The sequence below is a fragment of the Periophthalmus magnuspinnatus genome, chromosome 15 (assembly GCF_009829125.3).
Source record: "Periophthalmus magnuspinnatus isolate fPerMag1 chromosome 15, fPerMag1.2.pri, whole genome shotgun sequence".
NCBI lineage: Eukaryota > Metazoa > Chordata > Actinopteri > Gobiiformes > Gobiidae > Periophthalmus > Periophthalmus magnuspinnatus.
The window spans coordinates 210956-227675 of record NC_047140.1 but is presented as its reverse complement, the minus strand read 5'-3'; the positions used below and the strand labels follow the sequence as shown (position 1 = coordinate 227675).

The window sequence follows — 16720 nt, the reverse complement described above, 5'->3', positions numbered from 1 at the left end:
ACATATATTCTTATCTGATCTTTCTTGGGAAACTTGCATGTGTTAGTACAAAATGCATAGCATAGCACTTCCACGTCCATGTATGTATGAGTACATTATGACATATCCCTGCCACACTGGCACCCACAAAAACATACAGGTCAAAGTATAATATATCAAGTATAATAATATCATGTTACATGAAACATTAATCCCACAGGCGTATACATTTATCAAAGTTATATCAATGCCCTCTAATCTACCAGTAATCTTAATAAATCGTCCTCCCTCATCTATAATCTCAGACCCATGTTCATATGTCAGTTCACTAGATATTAATGTGGCAACTCCTCTTTTATGAGCCTGTTTGTATGATGAGGCAAATACATATTTAAAACCTTGCCTCTGAAGCTTAGCGTGCTCTAACCCAGACATATGTGTTTCCTGGAGAAAAGCTATTTGGGCCTTTTCTTTTTTAAGTTTAGAAAGAATTTTAGATATCTTAATTGGATTTAATACCCCATTCACGTTAAAAGAAATGCATTTCAGTACATCACTATGCATATTTCCTTAGTCTAGTAAAGTAAACAACTCCAATCAGAACTATTGTGTAGCTACCCCTTTTAACAAAACAACAAAGATGAACATAAAAACTACAACTAAACCTTGTAGTAGTTAAAACAATTAAACTGTGAACATTCATACCCACTTCCAAGGATGAGGTCCCAACTCTATTGGACCTCGGCTCCAGAGGATATCCTCTTTGGCCTGCTTGGCGTCAAGGGCCCTCTAAAACAGTCATTTTACTATTGTCCCCGACATTAAATATTTCACGTCCTGCATCCAAGTTCTTAAGTCCTTCTCAAAATATATCCATTCCATACCTGTCCATTATTGCTCCATCAATTGCTGGTACCTTCAGATACTTCCCGCCTGAACACCTGTAGCTTTTCTTTAAAACCCCTTTTACGTCGTCCTGGCGCTGGCATCCAACTGTACCGCTGTAGTTTCTCCAGAGAGGAAACCGGGCGCTCCACCCTCGTTATAGGTAAACCTTTATCAGCCAGATCTGACGCAGCCTCCTCTACTGAATCATATATCTTCGTCTCATCCTTCAGGAAGACCTTGAGTCGAGCTGGATACAGTGTTTGAAATCTTATGCTGTTTGCTTTAAGGACAATCCTGATCTCTCCGTATTCCTTTCTTCTTGCCAAAACATCTGGCGCGTAGTCGTGATCCAGGTTGATTTTGCTCCCCTTCCATGTGAAGCCTTTCCTTTGCCAGGCCGCTCTGAGCACTTCGTCTTTGATCCGGTAACTTTGGAATCTGATGATTATAGATCTGGGCTGGCTGTCCACCGGGGGTCGCGGCGCCAAGGCTCGATGCGCTCTCTCGATTAGCAAATCTTTAGTATTTGGGAGATCCAGGTTTTCACACAGCAACTGCTCCACAAACGGGATAACTGATAGAGCCGTGGACCCCTCAGCCCCCTCCGGTACACCGTAAATTCTTATGTTCTTCCTACGGGAGCGTCCCTCTAAGTCAGATACTTTTAGTTGAAGTTGCACTTGTTGCTTCACTAATTCAGTAATGATGTCCTCCGCCCCCTGCACACGATCATCGATAGTTACAAACCTTTGCTCCACTTCGTCCAATCTCACATTTGTCTGTGCAATATCTTGTTTTAAGTCGCCAAATTGTTTTTTATTCTCCTCTCGCATCTCTCTAATTTCCTTCAGGATTAATGACAGTTTATCCTCGCCGCCGGCCTCACCGCTGCCCTCATCTTGGCTAACAGAGTTAGCGTCTTCATCTTCAAAGTTTTTCTCGTGTAGTGGAGCGTTCCTCCTTTGACTTTTCTTGGATGTCATTTTCTTCCCCTTTTAACACATTCCTAGTGTGGCAGAACACGCTTCATAAGTTCGTTTAGGGGATTTTTTAAATCAATTTGTCGCTGCGGACTTTTCACGCTGCCATCACTGGTGGTGAAGCGATCCGCATCTTCAATTTGATTCAGATGAGACCATGGTTTCTTTTGATGTGACCTCTCTTTTCACTTGTATCCCCACATCAGTAGCGGTGGAGGCAGCAAAGAGGAGACTACTGCAGGATACTAAGCTAGAAGAGAGAACTAAACTCACACCGGACCAAATCTGCAAACTGCTGGAAATTTGTCTCAATACCACATATTTCCAGTTTAGAGGAAACTTCTACAGGCAAATCCACGGCTGTGCCATGGGCTCACCTGTCTCTCCTATCATGGCTAATTTATACATGGAACAATTTGAACAGGAGGCTATGGTCTCATTTCCAGGTACTCCACCCACACATTGGTTTCGATATGTGGATGACAACTGGACCAAAATCAAAATTCAGGATCTGGAGCCTTTTACTGCACATATTAATGCTGTGGATCCTAACATCAAGTTCACACGGGAAGAAGCCAAGGAGAACAAACTGGCCTTTTTAGATTGTGCAGTGGATAGGAGAGGACAGGCGACTCCAGGTAGAAGTTTACAGGAAGCCTACACATACGGACCAATACCTGCTGTTTAATTCACACCATCCACTGCAGCACAAACTCGGAGTGATCCGGACACTACACCACAGAGCTCAAGTGGTGCCTACAAACACAGAGGGAAAAGTAAAGGAGGAGCAACATGTGGAGAAAGCCCTCTCTGCTTGTGGATATCCAAAATGGGCCTTCAATAGATCTAAGAGAGCTAAAAAACAGGACAACAGGGAATCTGAACCTAGAAGGAGAGGTGTTACCATCCCTTACACTGCGGGTGTGTCTGAAAAACTTCAGAAAATCCTCAGACAGTATGAGATTCCTGTCTTTTTCAAACCCACAAACACTTTAAGGCAAAAATTGGTTCACCCTAAGGACAAAATTCTGGGCCATAAACAAAGTAATGTGGTCTACTCCATTCAGTGTAATGAAGAGTGCAGTGAGCGTTACATTGGAGAAACTAAACAGCTGCTCCATGTACCAACACCCACGGGAGAGTTCCTCTGGACCCCAGTCCGCCATGCATCTCCATCTTAAAGCCACTAACCACTCCTTTGAAGATAGTGCAGTTCAGATCTTAGTCAGAGAAAAGAAATGGTTTGAGAGAGGAGTTAAAGAAGCTATTTTTGTTAGGAAAGAGAATCCTTCCTTAAACAGAAATGGGGGCCTGAGACATAATCTCTCCCCCATCTACAACTCCATCCTCAGACCCAGAACAATGAGAACAATAGCAGGGTCGTTAAGGGCTGAATAAGGTAGTTTCAGATGAAACTGGAGACAATAGCTGTTTACAGTTTCAGTATAGTTAGCCCCTCCCCTCAGATAGATTTAAAGGCAGTGGCCACCAGCATTCTGACCAGAACTGAAGAAGTGGCTTGGATGAGCAGCGAAACGTCTTCACTCCTATAAGATTTGTCCAGTTGACAGATTTAACTTCGTTGTTTGCTATGAATCAGACCTGGACGACGGAGGGTCTACACAGACTTAATCAACCAATCACAATGGTGAAAACAGACAGGAACGATTAGACCCGATATACACGCAAAATTGTGCATAATTCATTCAATTGAGTTAAAATGCATAGCTAGAAATATAGCTAGAAAAATATAAAGATTATTATCACTCGGAAAAAGTATCAGTTATGTACCATAAATTTGACATAAAAATAAATAAATAAATGATGCCCACAACAAGTTCACATACATACACAAACAAATAGCACTCTTCATTACATCATAGCATTACATTAAACAATAGTTCATCCTTTAAGCCTTTTGGACTAAGAGTTTGTAAAGTAAAAATCCAATAGGCTTCGCATCTTTTTAACGCACGGACGTGGTCGCCCCCGGAGCAGGCACCTGTTCAATCCCGCAGAGGCGAAGTGACGACACGTCATGTTTAAACAGATTAAAATGAGTGGCAACAGGAGAGTCCGGATCTTGGCGTCTTATTGCGCTTTTGTGCTCACTTATGCAGACTTTGAGTTTTCGTGTGACTTTTCCCCACATATGCAAGGCCGCATGGGCAGCGCAATAGATACACCACATGGGTTGACGCGCATGTGATGACACTCCTGGTGGGAAATTTCTTTCCAGTAAAAAGATGGCAGAAATGAGAAGTCTTGGTGTTATTATGGCACTGTGCGCAACTGCCGCATCTATAATTACCATTAGGAAGAGGGGTAATGAGAGTTTGCGCGTTTCTGCCGTGAGAGAAGTTTGAATGTACCAAGGCGTCTCTCAGATTTCTGCCTCTTCTATACGTGAACATCGGTGGGTCTTTGAATATTTGAGTCAATTCTGGATCAGTCTTTAAAATGTGCCAGTGTCTTGTTTTTAGGAAGACAGGTCTGCCATCTGTCCAGGGACAACAGATGAAAAATAGCCTTTTGGCTAATTCTGGTGCATTTGCAGCAATGCTATTAATGTACACTGTCCCTGTCAAATAAACCAATAAATAAATCCAATGATGCCTATTTTTACACAGATCCATTGCATCTCTTTCAACCAATCTACAAAATGTGTTGATGGAAGAATTTGATACTTGAGGGCAGAAAGTGTTTTTCGGTCTAAAGGGGGTAAGAGATTCTTTTGAAACATTCTGATGTCTGAAGAAATATTTTAACTTTATTTGTCTAAAAAATGTAAATAAATCAATCTGTAAATTGAAAGCATTCACGGGTTTCTGAGGGACAAAGGAGAGAACTTTGGATAGAAGAGAGCTGTTCTTGTGTAAGCTCTTTTTTGGAAATGTTCGTTACGTGTCCTGGTTTGGCTGCGCCTGTCTCGCCACGTTTTACCCGTCACGGCTGTAGAGGTGGGATCCGTGGTATTGGTCCACCATCTCTTTGTTCCAAAGCCACACTAAATGTAGACCTCTCCAACCTTCTAGATGACCTCTCACCTTCTAGACCTCTCACCTACTAGACCCCTCTCACCTTCTAGACGTCTTCTAAGTCAATATTTTCATTCAAGTACAGTCATGTCAGTGTTAGACAGTTTACCTGCAGAAACACACAGCTCCGTCACCTTTGTGTCTCAATTTAATGGGATGACTGGTCGAGAAGGGTCACCAGATCCTGTGTCGGGGAAGTTTGAGGGAAGGGGAGGGGAGCTGTGTCCTGCAGCATCACAGCAGCCTCCAGGAGGACCCAGGTGAACTCTGGAGACACAACAGGAAAGGCTCTTCTAAGCCTCACTCTCACTCTGCTCTGTTGGTATTTCCTCAAAAGGTCCACTACCATATATGTTGTAAAAAGTCTGTAGCATCTCAGAGGTCCATAGGTAGCTCCTTAGCTAGCCTCTTGCATACTGTCCATGGATGCAGGAAAAACTAACAATCCAACAGTTCTTTACTTGTGTTGAACTGCACTGGCTGCAGTTGATATGCTAAAAACTGAGCGTAAAAAGTTTCAAAAACTGCTCAGTGTGTCAGCCAGGTAGCGTCAAGAGCAGCTAACCTCTCCTTTGGTAAGTAAAAAATATTATAGAGCCTTATAATGTCAAAAAATGTATTGTTTCACATGATCAAGATGGCTATTGGCTCTTAACATACACTGCCTGGCCAAAAAACAACAACACAGATGTGCTGGAGAAGGCTTTGCGCAGTGGTCAGACTCTGCCATCTTCAATGCAATATGGTATATGCATGGTGAAAAAAATAAATGCAACACTGGATGGAAATAAATCTTGACATTGCAGAAGCTTATGGAAACAATGCCACAGCGAATGCGTGCCATAATCAAAGCTAAAGGCGGTCCAACAAAATATTAGAGAGAGTGACCTTTTTTTGGGTGGTAAATTTTTGGCCAGGCAGTGTATAAATGTAATGTAACTGTGGTGTCAGTGCATTAGTCTGAAGTCAGGCTAAAATAAAACCATAGAACTTCAACCTGACTCTGTTGTGAGGAGCACACAGCGTGGGCCAATAGTAACAGCTATACAGCTTATCTGAACCGTTATAATCAGATTAGATATACACTCTCACTACAAAACCCAGAGTCTAAACCATCACAAATGTGTTGAAGTCTGTTTGTTGTAAAAAAAACAAAACAAAACACCCAAAACAAAACATTTACACTTTTACATGTTCACATAACATTCTATCACTCAGACAGGTCAGCAGGTCCCTCACACCGGTCTGTGGATTTGCAGGTCCCTCACACAGGTCTGTTGGTCCCTCTACTTATAATTATGTCTATTTATAATTCATTCTATTTTGTACAGTTCATTATACACCCACAGCTTCCAAACCAAAAACAAATGGGTTAGTCCAGGTTGAGTCCAGGTTGAGTCCAGGTTGAGTCCAGGTTGAGTCCAGGTTGAGTCCAGGTTGAGTCCAGGTTGAGTCCGCGATGAGTACAAGATGAGTACAAGATGAGTACAAGATGAGTACAAGATGAGTCCTGGTTGAGTCCTGGTTGAGTCCTGGTTGAGTCCTGGTTGAGTCCTGGTTGAGTCCAGGTTGAGTCCAGGTTGAGTCCAGGTTGAGTCCAGGTTGAGTCCTGGTTTAGCCCTGGTTTAGCCCTGGTGTGTTCTCAGGTGTCTCCTCAGGTGGTTGGTACAGGTGTAGGCTTTTGGGCAGTGAGGGCATTGAAATGGTCGAACATTGAAGTGCAACCGTAGGTGTCGCTTTAACTCAAAATTTCGACTGAACTTCTTCCCACATTCTGGACAAGCGCACGGCTTCTCTCCTGGAACAGAGGTTCACTTGGATCATAATCGGTTTACAGGGGGTCTAAAGGGTCTACATCAGTGGTTCTTAACCTTGTTGGAGTTACTGAACCCCACCGGTTTCATATGCACATTCACCAAACCCTTGTTTATTGAAATTTTATTTTTATATATATATATATATATATATATATATATATATATATATATATATATATATATATATATATATATATATATATTTTAATCTTTTTTATTTTATTTTTCAAATTCAAGACATATGTATGTTTTACTGGTGCACAGAATGAATCGTGCATTAACATCACTGTGTTCAAAGAATAAAACCAATACAATGCATGAACTAACAAATTACATACATACCTTTTTACAAAGACATGACCTTTTTTAATACTACCACACTGAAATTATTTTAATTTTTAACCTTATGTCACTGCATCAAATAGATTTCTGTGACGATTTCCTCTCAGGATTTTCATTATACATCTACGGACAAGCTTATTAGCGCATCTTGAGGGACGGGCGACAGTTTTACATCGGAGAAGATCCACCTGCTGCCCTGTGCACACAGCGTCTGAAAATCAGGGCTGTCTTTATGCAGGACTGTGAGCTGTGTCTGTGTCTGTGAGGCGTGAGCAGTGTTTGTTTTTAACATTGTTCCGCGAGTGTGACGCTTATTTTGATCAACGAAAAATATGAAAATATATTGTAAATATATTGTATTTTAATATTTCAAGATCACAATAATCTTCCAATTTAAACTACAATAAAAAAGAACTAACACAAATAAAATACACTTCAATTAAATACTTGAAATTTATTTTCCCAAGCCATGGAGAGCCACAGTATAAGGATGAAAGAGCCGCATGCGCGGATTGCCGACCCCTGCGCTAATGAATATTTACTGCAAATCAGTGACTTCTGCTGTTGCGTTTGAGAGACCAGGTCAGAAACGCGTGGCTTCACCTTGGCAAGTGCCACTCTCATGTCATTTTCACAGCAAAGTCTGTTCCTTTTCTTCGTTTTTTTATGTCGTTTTATGTTTTTATGCCGTTTAAATGGCTCATTTAAGTTGGGCAGGTACTTCGATAGACACATCCAAGGGTGCATTTGTTGAATTGGGCCAACGTCTGAAGACGCTCGCAGTCCGCGAATCATTTGAGTCGGGTGTGTGTCTTGACCTCCGCCGAACCCCTGAGACTGACTCACCGAACCCCTAGGGTTCGATCGAACCCAGGTTAAGAACCACTGGTCTACATGAATCACAATGACACAGCAGCCTGTGTTAAGTCCATCTGCACACGTCCAGAAACAGAGGCCATCATTTTTAATATATGTATAATATACAGACACATACATATATACATATACACATACAGATCACATCTTAAATAAATGTCCAGGTAACATATGTGACCTCTGACCTCACCTGTGTACTTGTAGCCTCTGACCTCACCTGTGTGCGTGTGCCCTCTGACCTCACCTGTGCACGTGTGACCTCTGGCCTCACCTGTGTGACTTCTGACCTTACCTGTGTGAGTGTGATCTTTGACCTCACCTGAGTGAGTGTGACCTCTGACTTCACCTGTGCACATATGACCTCTGACCACACCTGCGCACATGATCTCTGATCTCACCTGTGTGCGTGTGACCTCACAAGTGTGCGTGAAACATCCAAACTCACCTGTGTGCATGACCTCTGACCTAACCTGTGTGACCTCTGACCTCACCTGTGTGCGTGCGACCTTTGATCTCACCTGTGTGTGTGCGGCGGTGAGCTCTCAGTTGAGTTGAGACAACAAACCTCTTCCCACACTCTCGACAAACATACGGCTTCTCCCCTGAAAAAGATTCACCCGGATCATAACCGGTCTACAGGGGGATCATAAATGGTCTACAGGAGAATCATAACCGGTCTACAGGTGACCTACAGGGGAATCATAACCAGTCTACAGAGCGTCTACGGAGGGATCATAACTGATCTACAGAGGGTCTACAGGGGTATCATAACTGGTCTACAAGGAGTCTACAGGGGGATCATAACCAGTCCATAGAGCGTTTACGGGGGGATCATAACAGGTCTACACAGGGTCTACAGGGGGATCATAACCGGTCTACAGAGGGTCTACAGAGGGTCTACAGGGGGTCTACAGGGGGATCATAACCGGTCTACAGAGGGTTTGCAGGGGGATCATAACTGGTCTAGAGAGGGTCTGTTGTACCATCTCTGTTCCAGTATCTCTGTTCTAGCATTTCTGTTCTAGAGTCTCTATTCTAATGTCTCTGTTGTACCATCTCTGTTTCAGTCTCTGTTCTAGTTTCTGTTATAGCGTCTGTTCTAGAGTCTCTGTTCTAGTATCAGACCTGTGTGTGTGCTGGCATGAGCCTGCAGGTCTCCTTTAGGGGAAAATCCTTTATATATTTCTGTACTCTTCAGTACATCTCAGTATACCAGCTAGTTTTAGCATAATAGCATATATTTTGAATATAATAGTATATATTTTGTATATAACAGCATATATTTTGAATAGCACATATACCTGTGTGCGTGCGGGCGTGCGCCTGCAGGTCTCCTCCGGAGGGAAAGCCTTTGCCACAGACGCTGCAAGTGTAGGGTTTGTCCCCTAGGTGGCGTCGCAAATGAACTTTGAGGCCGGCGTTGAAGGCGAAGCCCCGCCCACAGAGCGTGCATGTATACGGGCGTTCTCCTGTGTGCGTGCGGACATGAGAACGGAGAGCGACGCGGCTTACAAAGCCCCGCCCACATGTGTGGCACAGGAAACGCTTCTCGCCGTGAAGTTTGGTGTGAGCTGTCAGTGCAACTTCTGACGCATAACTCCGCCCACACACATCACACACAAAGGGACGGGGCACGTGAGTGCGCTGGTGTATGCGCAGAAGGGTGGAGCCTAGGACAGAACACAATACACTTAGACTCTCCACCTGTATATGGTGATCCAGGTGTCTGGTACAGGTGTGTGTGTGTGGTACAGATGTGTGGACATTTAGAGACATTAGGGTGGTGCTACCTGTGAAGCTCTGTTCACAGTGGAGGCAGTCATAGCGTGGCTCCTCACCCTTGAGTGCGTGCTGATCCAGGTGAGACAAGAGCAGAGTCTGGTGTTTAAAGCGCTCATCACAGAGACAGCAGCTGAACGAGGGACGCTCCTAAACAAACAGACTCAAGTGACTAACCCGAGTCAGTGACTTACTGTAGCAACAAGCACCAGGTACAAACCAGGTCAGGACCAGGCCAACTCCAAATTAGCTCCCACACCTGTGTTAGACCACTCCCACACCCATGTTAGACCGCTCCCACACCCATGTTAGACCGCTCCCACACCCAAGTTAGACCGCTCCCACACCTGTGTTAGATAAACTGCTGTAACTTGTGCTGTCAGGCTTGTTATTCTGTCCTTAAAATGTTCGTATTAAGCCTCTCTACATGATCCTGGAGTTATTATTTCACTATTTGGTCTGTTATTAATGTTCATATCTTGATTTTGGGACAAATCAGTTGCCTTCTTTCCCCCAAGGTCATTCCCACTAGCATTAGCAACAGCATAACTAATCGCCTGCCCCCTGCCAAACCAGTGGTGTGGGTAGGAAGAAGAGTTACTGTTGCTGTGTTACTTGCGGCCGCTCCAGATTAGCCGTTTTAACTGCTAGCCTTGATGATCTTCATTTGGAGCGAACGCTGTGAATCTATGGTGGACTCACGTCTAGGCCGCCCTGCATTTCTGCAATGTGTTTCCATGTGACAGTGTAACACGAATCTGGCATTGATGTGACGTGTGACACGAAACATTCAAAGGCACTCACAGACCGCACTATATGCCCTGGTATTTTTTATTTTTGTTCGACGTGTATCCACAGCATCCATGACGCATGTCGGAGCCATCTGCCCTCAAATGCAAAGGTGTCACACTAGAGGTGTCCCACTTGAGACATCCCACTAGAGGCGTCTGACTGGAGGCGTTCCACTACAGAGGTCCCACTAGAGACGTCCGACTGGAGGTGTCCCGCTAGAGGTGTCCCGCTAGAGGTGTCCCACTAGAGGCGTTCCACTAGTCCCACTAGAGATGTCCGACTAGAGGTGCTCCACTAGAGGCGTCTTACTGGAGGTGTCAAACTAGAGGCGTCCCACTAGAGGCCTCCGACTGGAGGAGTCCCACTACAGGCGTCCCTCTAGAGGCGTCCGACTGGAGGCGTCCGACTGGAGGCGTCCGACTGGAGGCGTCCGACTGGAGGCGTCCGACTGGAGGCGTCCGACTGGAGGCGTCCGACTGGAGGCGTCCCATTAGAGATATCCCACTAAAGGAGTCCCACTAGAGGCGTCCCATTGGAGACGTCCAATTAGAGGCATCCTGAAAAAGCCGTCTCACTGGATACGTCCCTCTAAAGGCGTCCAACACAATTTGGACATCACGGGCCAAATGCAGCATCACACACAGGCTCCCACACATTGGACAGACATCAAATAGGCACAAATACTATAATAAGCAAACTGCCCTTACATTATTAATCCGTAATGAATCCTTAATGAATCCACCATGTCAGGTTCATCACAACCCTGCTAGTGTTGCTACAGCTACTACTACTACTGCAGTAAATTATAAGTCTAACATTTGAATGTTTAGCTCACCTGTACAGCCTCCTTTACTGCCCCCTGCTGGGTGTCCCCTGTCCTGGCTCTGAGCCCAGTCTTGAGTCCAGTTCCAGTCTTGGATCCAGTCTCGTTCTTGGGTCCGGGTCCAGTCCCAGTCTTGGGTCTGGACTGGCCCAGGGCTGGGAACTGGGCGCGGTGAGTCCTCAGGTGTGTAAGGAGTTCGACTTTGGTCTGAAATGAGGCAGGGCACTGGAAACAATGCAGCGCTCTGATTGGATGAGAGGCGACAGAACATGTGCGGTTGCTCTCCAGATGTTTGAGGACCTGTAGAGGGAAAGACCTGAGTTAGTCCTGGTTCAGGCCTTAGTTTAAGGCCCCCAGTTTAAGACCGGGTTTAGATGTTTTGTTTACCTGATTGCGGTAGAAGAAGCACTTTCCACATTGGGGACATTTCTGAGGCAGACGGCGAGGATTCTGGGACAGTGAGTCCTGAGGAGCCTCTGAGGATGCTGCGTCTGATTGGACAGTCACAGCAGAGGAGGAAGGCGCTGGTTGGTCCTTTGTAGGGGCAGAGGTTAGCTGTGATTGGTCAGTCCTCTGATTAATCACAATCTCCACCTCACAACCAGGATGTGTCTGATTGGTCATAGAAATCTGTTTTCTTTTTTTGGGCTTTGACAATTTGGACTTTGAGGGCTTCCGATTGGTCGGGATAGACCCAGGAGAGCTGTGATTGGTTGGGATGAACACATGAGAGCTGTGATTGGTCGAGACAGACACAGGAGAGCTGTGATTGGTCGGGATGGACACAGAAGAGCTGTGACTGGTCACCTTGGACAAAGGAGTGTTCTTGGTAGGAAAGAGGAAATATGGTGTCTGTTTGAGTACAAGGGGAAAAGCGAAATTCTGGTTCAACAGCGTGACCACCGTTGTTTGATTGGCCGTTGGAAGCACAGGTTTGGGCTCTAAAGACTTCTGATTGGTACAAGTCGTCAAATTTCGTTTCTGATTGGTAGGTTTTAGTGTCTCTTGTTTCTTGTTGGTCGTTTTGGATACCTCATTCATCCTCTGTAAACTCAGTAGCTGTTGCCAAGCAGATTTCAGAACGACCTCAGGCTTGGACTCTGGAGCTGCACACAAAAGAAATTACAAAATCAAACCAGTTAGGATCCTTCTCTAGATTGGTTAGGACCCAATTCTAGACCTGTTCTCACCTGGACAAGTAGGATTGTGTACTGAGCTGTGATTGGCCAGAAACTCCTTGAGCTGCTGACTTTTCACTTCCTGTAAACAGTCTTTGAGCCAGTCATCTTGGAGCATGGAAGAGACCTGCAGAAACAGGAGTCACAGTGATGGTGTTTACCTAAATCAGAATTTGATTAAATGATTGTTTTAAATAAATGTACCTTTGCAAAATCAGGGACAGGAAGTAGCTGCTGGAGGCGGGACAGGAAGTGACATAAAAGCGACTCCAAAGCAGCATCAAACTCACAACCAAAGACTTCCTGTGACCACAACAATAAACGTTTGAACCAAAAACATCAAACTACAGCGACACGGGTTTATACAAACATACAAATATAGATTATGAATCCAGATGTGTGAACTCACTCTGAGCGTCTCTGGATCCAGCCCTTTTGACACAGCGTCCTTCAGAGATGACATGGATCTGTCCCACTCACCATCCTACAGACAGATAGGGTTAGAAATAGAGAAAGTGACAGAGAGACACACAGAGAAAGACACAGAGAGAGAGCCAGAGACACACAGAGACACAGAGAGAGAGAGAGAGAGAGAGAGAGAGAGAGACAAAAGGAGACACAGAGTGAGACAGAGACACAGAGAGAGAGAGACAAAGACACAGAGAGAGAGACAGACATAGAGCAAGAGACAGAGAGAGACAGACGCAGAGAGATAAAGAGACACAAAGACACAGAGATTGACACACAGAGAGACAGAGACACCGAGCGACACATAAAGACAGACACAGACACAGAGACACAAAGAGAGACACAGAGACAGACAGAGAGAGACAGAGACACAAAGAGCGAGAGACACTCAGAGAGACAGAGAGAGAAACAGACAGTGACACAAAGACAGAGAGACACGCATAGACATAGAGAGACAAAGATGGAGAGACACAAAGTGAGAGAGACAGAATGACACAGAAATACACACAAAGACACAGAGAGAGACAAAGAGACAGACACAGAGGGAGAGACAGTGAGACAGAGAAACAGAGAGACAGACAGACACACACACACACACACACACACACACACAGACAGAGAGGCACAGAGAGAGACAGAGACACAGAGAACCATGTAGAGACACTGAGAGAGAAACCCACAGAGGCACAAAGAGACACAGAGAGAAGGAAGCATACAAAGAGACAAGAGAGAGACACACAGAGACAGGGACATGGAGAGACAAAAGGGAGAGAGAGAGAGACACAGAGAGAAACGCAGAGGAGGAGGAGCGGAGGAGGTGCGGAGGAGGAGCGGAGGAGGAGCGGAGGAGGAGCAGAGGAGGAGCAGAGGAGGAGCAGAGGAGGAGCAGAGGAGGAGGAGAGGTCAGACTCACTGTCACAGGAGACACTTTGCTCCGGTCCAAATGAGAAGGGTCTGGATCTGAGAGAAAGATCTGGACAACACGAAAAACAAAACTTGCTTTAGTCCTGGTTTAGTCCCAGTTTAGAACTGGTTTTACCTTGGTCCTTAGAGCCAGCAGCAGGACGGTCTTCTCTTTGATTGACAGTAGATCGGGGACTGACTCTGTTGCTGCAACAACACACTCCTCCAATATCCCATAATGTTCATAGGCCTGTTGCTGGGCAACACGCCACATTGCGCCTAGCAGTAGACGCAGGGGCGGGGCCTGCAGCCGCAAGTGAGACAGGGGCAGAGCTAAAGTACAATAAAAACACATTAGATTCGTAATTACTATATTTTCCGGACTATAAATTACACTTTTTTCACAGTTTGGCCGGAGGTGCAACTTATATGTGAAACTATTAAAATATATAATTTCACATCTTCGTTATTGTCACACTGACAACTGCGCGAGGGTACTCTAGGCTTGTGTAACAGTATGGCAGCCATGCGGAAGCGGAAGTGGCACTTCATCTACTTACGGAGTTGGCAGAGTTGTTCAGAAGTAATACAGAGGATGAAGAATTCAATGGATTTAGTGATGTGGAATGAGATTAAGAGTAAACTTGTTAGCTTGTTTTTATGCTTTAGTTATCTGATTAACTGTTAATATCTTACATTAACATACCAGACACTTATTCAGTTCGCTGTCTATGCTTCATGTAGTGTTTACGTATATGTTAGGTAACAGTTGATTATACATGTTACAGTTCACTTGTTTGACCACTAGATGGCGCTGTTACGTTTGTAATACCTGTAAGAAAATGTACTTGACGTTTTCTTTTATACATTTCATATTTCCCCTTCATTTATAAGACCATAAAGGTGAATTTTTCATTTGGAACAATATTGTAAATGTTTAGTTTATAATAAATCTAGTTTAAGGTCGTGAAAACAACTTCCTGTTTTTCGGTTCATCCTTTTATGCTAATGCAAAGTCTTACACGACAAAGCACTATTTAAGAAACAATTGAAAAGTAAAATATAAAGTTTTCAGTTCACTGGTTTGTTTACTAGCAGGCCAAAGTGGTATGCTTGTTTTTGATGAAGAAGTACGACCACAGTAAACATCAGTAAAAAGAACACTGTGTCTCTCCTGTTTGTGGACATAAACATACAAGACACGTATTCAGTTTGTCTATGTGTTAGCGTTGGCGTGCTGTACTGCTATTCAGCCTTCTTTATTTTATTGTGATTATTCTAACTTGCCTTTAAAGATAAAATGTCTGTTCTTGGTCTCGGATTTTGTAAAAATACATTTCCCCCCAAAAATGTGACTTATAGCCCAGTGTGACTTGTATATTTTTTTCTTCATTATTACAATTTTTTTCGCTGGTGCGACTTATACTCTGAAGCAACATATAGTTCGGAAAATATGATATATTTTTATTACACTATAATCTCAAGGATTCTCTACCCTTAGCACCTCCTCTACCCACACACCCCCTCTACCCCCAGCTTCTCCTCTAGCCCCAGCCCCCAACTAACCCCACACCCCCCTCCTCTCTGTAGTAAAGTTACATGCTGCAGGAGACGACCATTGCTTTCAAATACCTTTATTTTTTTAAGAGTACTTTTGGGCTTCTGTTACTGGACCACATTGAAAGCACATGACACGAGTACACGGTGCCTGCTAAAAGTCTTTCGTCTTTACGTGTGGAAATCTGGTGATAACGTACACTTTATACAGTCTGTGGTTTTATGTACAGTGAGTCTATGGCTAGAATGCAGCAATCCGAGCTGTATGTACCATACACAAACACATTAGAATGTCTATAGTATAATACCTAGACATATAAATCAGAATGCCTAAATACATTAGAATGTCTATGGTATTTACAATAAAACTCTAAAAGGAAGACTCATCAGAAGAGGACTCGGGTCACGCTACGCAAATGTTCGAGTGTCGCTCCCAACTCAGGTTAAAACCGGTCCATTCCGCGCTAAACTACTGTGTAAACCCGTCCCGTACTCACCCATGCCGGACCTGCGGGCCCCGCTCTTTTATTGTTTTCAAAAGAGTTTAAAGATTGGAGGAAATCACCAGAAGGCGCTAGCTAATAGTAAAGCAGGAAGTAACGGACGAAAACAAACGCCTGCGCAGGCGCATCAAAGCCTTCAGGTCATTAGGTCGTCGCCATGGTAACCAATAGAACATGCTGTGAGTGAAGAATCCTGCTCAAGAACTCGGATAAACACATAATTTTAATGTTCCCTTTATACTTTGACTCGACCCAACTAACGTTTTAGGTATTAAAATATACTTTCACCGAAACAGGCGGAAAGTAAACAGAATAATTATCAATGGCTGTGTCCATATGGTGCACTGACACACAACACTATTACATTCTGAGAAAAAGTCCTGACAGAATCAGTCAGACAGAATACTGGATTATTATGACACAAATACACCATTAACCATTAACGTCACTTTAAACACTTTTTTGTGTTATGAGGCGGGGTTGATACAGTCTACATTGACATTCGGTTACATTTAGTGATATTTACACTGCCGCACAGATATTTACACTGCCACACAGTTACATGGCCCTTCATAACGGCCATTTTGCTGATGTGGCCCTCGGTGAAAATGAGTTTGACGCCCCTGCTCTAGACCTTATACACCCCCCCCCCCCCACAATAGTTTCTATCCAAAATTAAGGCGTGTGTATTTAGAGATTATAGTTATTTGTGTAATATAAAATATAATGAAATTATAATCATCTGTATCTGACAGTATAAAACATGCAGGAAATAAACATTCATTTTACTCTGCTGT

At 44.0% G+C, this 16720-nt stretch overlaps 1 protein-coding gene across 1 annotated transcript; it reads right to left on the bottom strand.

Annotated features, from left to right (window-relative positions):
• Window positions 1-5564: 5564 nt before the first annotated feature.
• LOC117382460 (zinc finger protein 432-like) lies at window positions 5565-15997 on the bottom strand. The gene is made up of 12 exons (XM_033979644.2): window positions 15918-15997; window positions 14000-14196; window positions 13874-13933; window positions 12902-12976; window positions 12697-12795; window positions 12505-12619; window positions 11702-12420; window positions 11327-11614; window positions 9711-9849; window positions 9222-9590; window positions 8439-8522; window positions 5565-6683 (listed from the first exon to the last, which is right to left on the bottom strand). Exons 1-12 carry the CDS (start codon window positions 15919-15921, stop codon window positions 6511-6513), a joined length of 2322 nt encoding a protein of 773 aa, XP_033835535.1. The 5' UTR covers window positions 15922-15997; the 3' UTR covers window positions 5565-6510.
• Window positions 15998-16720: the final 723 nt, after the last annotated feature.